The sequence below is a fragment of the Ruditapes philippinarum genome, unplaced genomic scaffold (assembly GCF_026571515.1).
Source record: "Ruditapes philippinarum isolate M1 unplaced genomic scaffold, ASM2657151v2 ctg4395_1_1_1_1, whole genome shotgun sequence".
Taxonomy (NCBI): Eukaryota; Metazoa; Mollusca; class Bivalvia; order Venerida; family Veneridae; genus Ruditapes; species Ruditapes philippinarum.
In genome coordinates, this window is record NW_026851807.1 from 135,001 (window position 1) to 137,992 (window position 2,992).

The 2,992-nt window shown below is 33.8% G+C and overlaps 1 protein-coding gene across 2 annotated transcripts in view; it reads left to right on the forward strand.

Annotated features, from left to right (window-relative positions):
* Positions 1 to 2,787, forward strand: part of LOC132740255 (uncharacterized) — a 10,157-nt gene extending 7,370 nt beyond the window's left edge. For both annotated transcript variants that reach the window (XM_060728121.1, XM_060728127.1), the window contains exon 2: positions 1 to 2,787. This exon is cut by the window's left edge and continues 1,093 nt beyond it. In XM_060728121.1, coding sequence (XP_060584104.1) covers positions 1 to 725 — 725 coding nt within the window. In that variant the 3' untranslated portion in view covers positions 726 to 2,787.
* Positions 2,788 to 2,992: the final 205 nt, after the last annotated feature.

The following is a 2,992-nucleotide window of genomic DNA, read 5'->3' on the forward strand; positions in this document are numbered from 1 at the left end:
TTGACTCTTTGATGACAATTGCTGCGGGAGAATACCAAAAATCCAAAACTGAACAGTATTCTATCGCAAGCAAATTGAAATCTTGTAGGAAAGGAACGCCAACTTACGGTGAGTTAAAAACTAACCTGAAAAAGTTGGACAATGAAGTCGCTCAAAATCACTGGAAAATCAAACGGTTAGAATTTGAAAGAACAATGTATCAAGAGGACCTGCTTGTAGAGGCGGAAGTACGCCCTAGTTTTATACGATTCATCGGTGATACAAAAGAAAAAATGAGTGACCTTGAAAACTTACTAAGTGTGAAACGCGATGAAAAATTGAAGCTCGAAAAACATTTGGCTTTAATGAAAACCAATACAGACCGCATGCGCAAGATAATGCGAACATATTTAGGAAGTGCTTCTACCCAAGGGGATATTTCACGCGAGTCATCTATTTTATCAACACCGGATGACCTAAGCGAAATTCCATTGGTTGATGGAAACGAGGCCGATGCTGATTCTCCCGTTCCATTTGAGGACAATGAACAGCAACGCATTCACCATAAACATTCTACGAGTGCGCATTCCCAGAAGCAAAAACTCGCAGCGAAAGCCACAAGACCGTCGTCCGAACGGCTTTCTGAGACTAGTCCAAAACCGCTCACGAACTTAGGTCGTGTATCTAGAGTCGGACCAAAAGCTGCTCTTAAGACAACACCGAGGCGCGTTTGGGAAAATATGTAAATGAAATAAAAAAAAGAAGAAAATTTACTAATTCACTTATCACACCTTTTTGACATCAAAATCAAAGTAAAACTTGTAAAGTCATTTATCTCTTTGACAAAGGGTGGAGATTATAAAACGTCTTATTGAATAGTTCTATGCAACGCCTTGTTTAATGTAGTACTAAAATGTTTGTTTAATTATTTAGTTATCTACAGTTTATTTAGATATTCACCAGGTGGCCATTTGTGGATTCTGTGCATTTCCTTATCTGGTTTTAGCTGAAATGACTGTCCGCATGTTCACATTAATTATTGAATGGCGTTTGACAAATGTATTTAACTTAGTCGTTACACGGAGATACAAGTTGAGTGTAAGTACGTGAACTCGGTTACCTTGAGCACAGTCAAAACCCGTTCGTTCAATGCAAATCAATGATAATTTTCAAAGATCTTGTAATGTCTGGTTCTTTAGACGACCTTGAAATAATATAAATAAATATATTTGTAATCAAAGTAGACATACATACATACATACAGACGTAAATTTTCTCAATCTGATTAAAATCAGCTCTCAATAACGCTCCGCTTTTACATAAAAGAACTAAGAAGATCTGAACTTTAGTCAGATTGAAATTTTCTTTTCGATCGAATAACCGTATTCAGTAACTGAATAGACATTTAAACATATACAGGTCCATTTCAAATGACTTTCCTGCGAGAGACAAAACTATACATGCTAGAGTTACCTTTACAGGGTCACTTATTCCATTTATTAAATCTTGGTGCATTGTGTATGATATAACCACGTATTATGACGCGCGTAAAGTTCAAGCTTCATCACAAGTTCATGTGGTTGAAAGACTCTTTTTTTGTATCTATTCGGGTTAAGAGACAGTACTTGGAGGTGGGTGCCACTGTAAAAATGCTTGAAAAATTGATGGCGGCGCAAGAGTCCATTTTGTTGGTCATGCAAAGCATTAACTCGTTTTAGGCATGGCCCAAGAAAGACAACTAAAGAAATACTTTTCATCTTTACTGACAGAGTAACTTACCTTAGCTGTTATAAGCTATTCAATAATTATATTTTCCAAATTTTTAAAAGAAATAGCACATATGTTTCTCTATAAAAGCAGGCTATGTATCTGTGAAATATGCGTTACCGTGGTATATCGTTACATTTATAATATTGCAAGTTCATATGCCTCGTTGCTCGTGTTATAAACAAATAATATAGACAAGGAATCACACTAGCGTCCATCATGGCTGCGTTTCATGAAAAGTCGTCAGTCTAAAATAAGTTTAAAGACCAAAATTAAGACAATATTGCGATTCAAAGAAAATGTCTAACTTCTGAACTGTTTTAAATTTCATAAGTACTTCAATTTTTTTGATATTGAAAAATTTAGAATTGCGCTGTCCCGGCTTAGAGTTTCTTCACATAGACTTGAGATTGAAACTGGCAGGTGGAATAAACCTAGTGCTATACCTTTTGATGATAGGAAATGTAAAAATTGTTTTATTTTAGAAGATGAATTTCACTTCATTTTAGAATGCTCTCCTTATGCTGAATTACGAAAAAAATGTATAAAAATACAGTGTTGGAAAATACTAAATATACCTAAATTTATCGCATTAACACATTCAGAAAATGAAATAGAAATTAGAAACGATTCAATGTTTTCTTTAAGCATTCTATGTTCGAAACATTATTCCTTATAATTAATCAAAAGTTTGTCCCAAACGCTGTATTATATATATTTACTTTTGTATTGTTTTGTTTTGTGTTTTACACCCTTATTGGTTGGACGGTATCTGTCTTAAGTATATAATTACCAGTATTATCACTATAATTCGAGACGTGTTGATACTTGTGTCACTAAGTGATAGTAGATTATATTCTTAGTTAACATTTTCTTATTGCTAAAAAAGTAAATATACTGTGAAACTTGATGATATATGTTTTATAAAGTAATGACATTGACAATTTGACTGCATTATATGCATATTTGTTATACGTACAGTGGTGTACGCATGGGGATATTGCCCGAATGTATTTTGAAATAAACTCTTGAAACTCTTTATTGAAATGGTCTTGAGTTAGTCCTCAACCTAGGACTTAGGATACACTTAAGACTTTCTATGAAAAGCTGGGAACCAGACTATTGATTGTCAGACAAAGAGGATAGGTTTCTAACTCCATGTCTTGTAGACTCTTATATAATATATATCATTTTTTATAGTCTCATGTATGTATACATTATGAAATTAAATAAAACACATCATTTA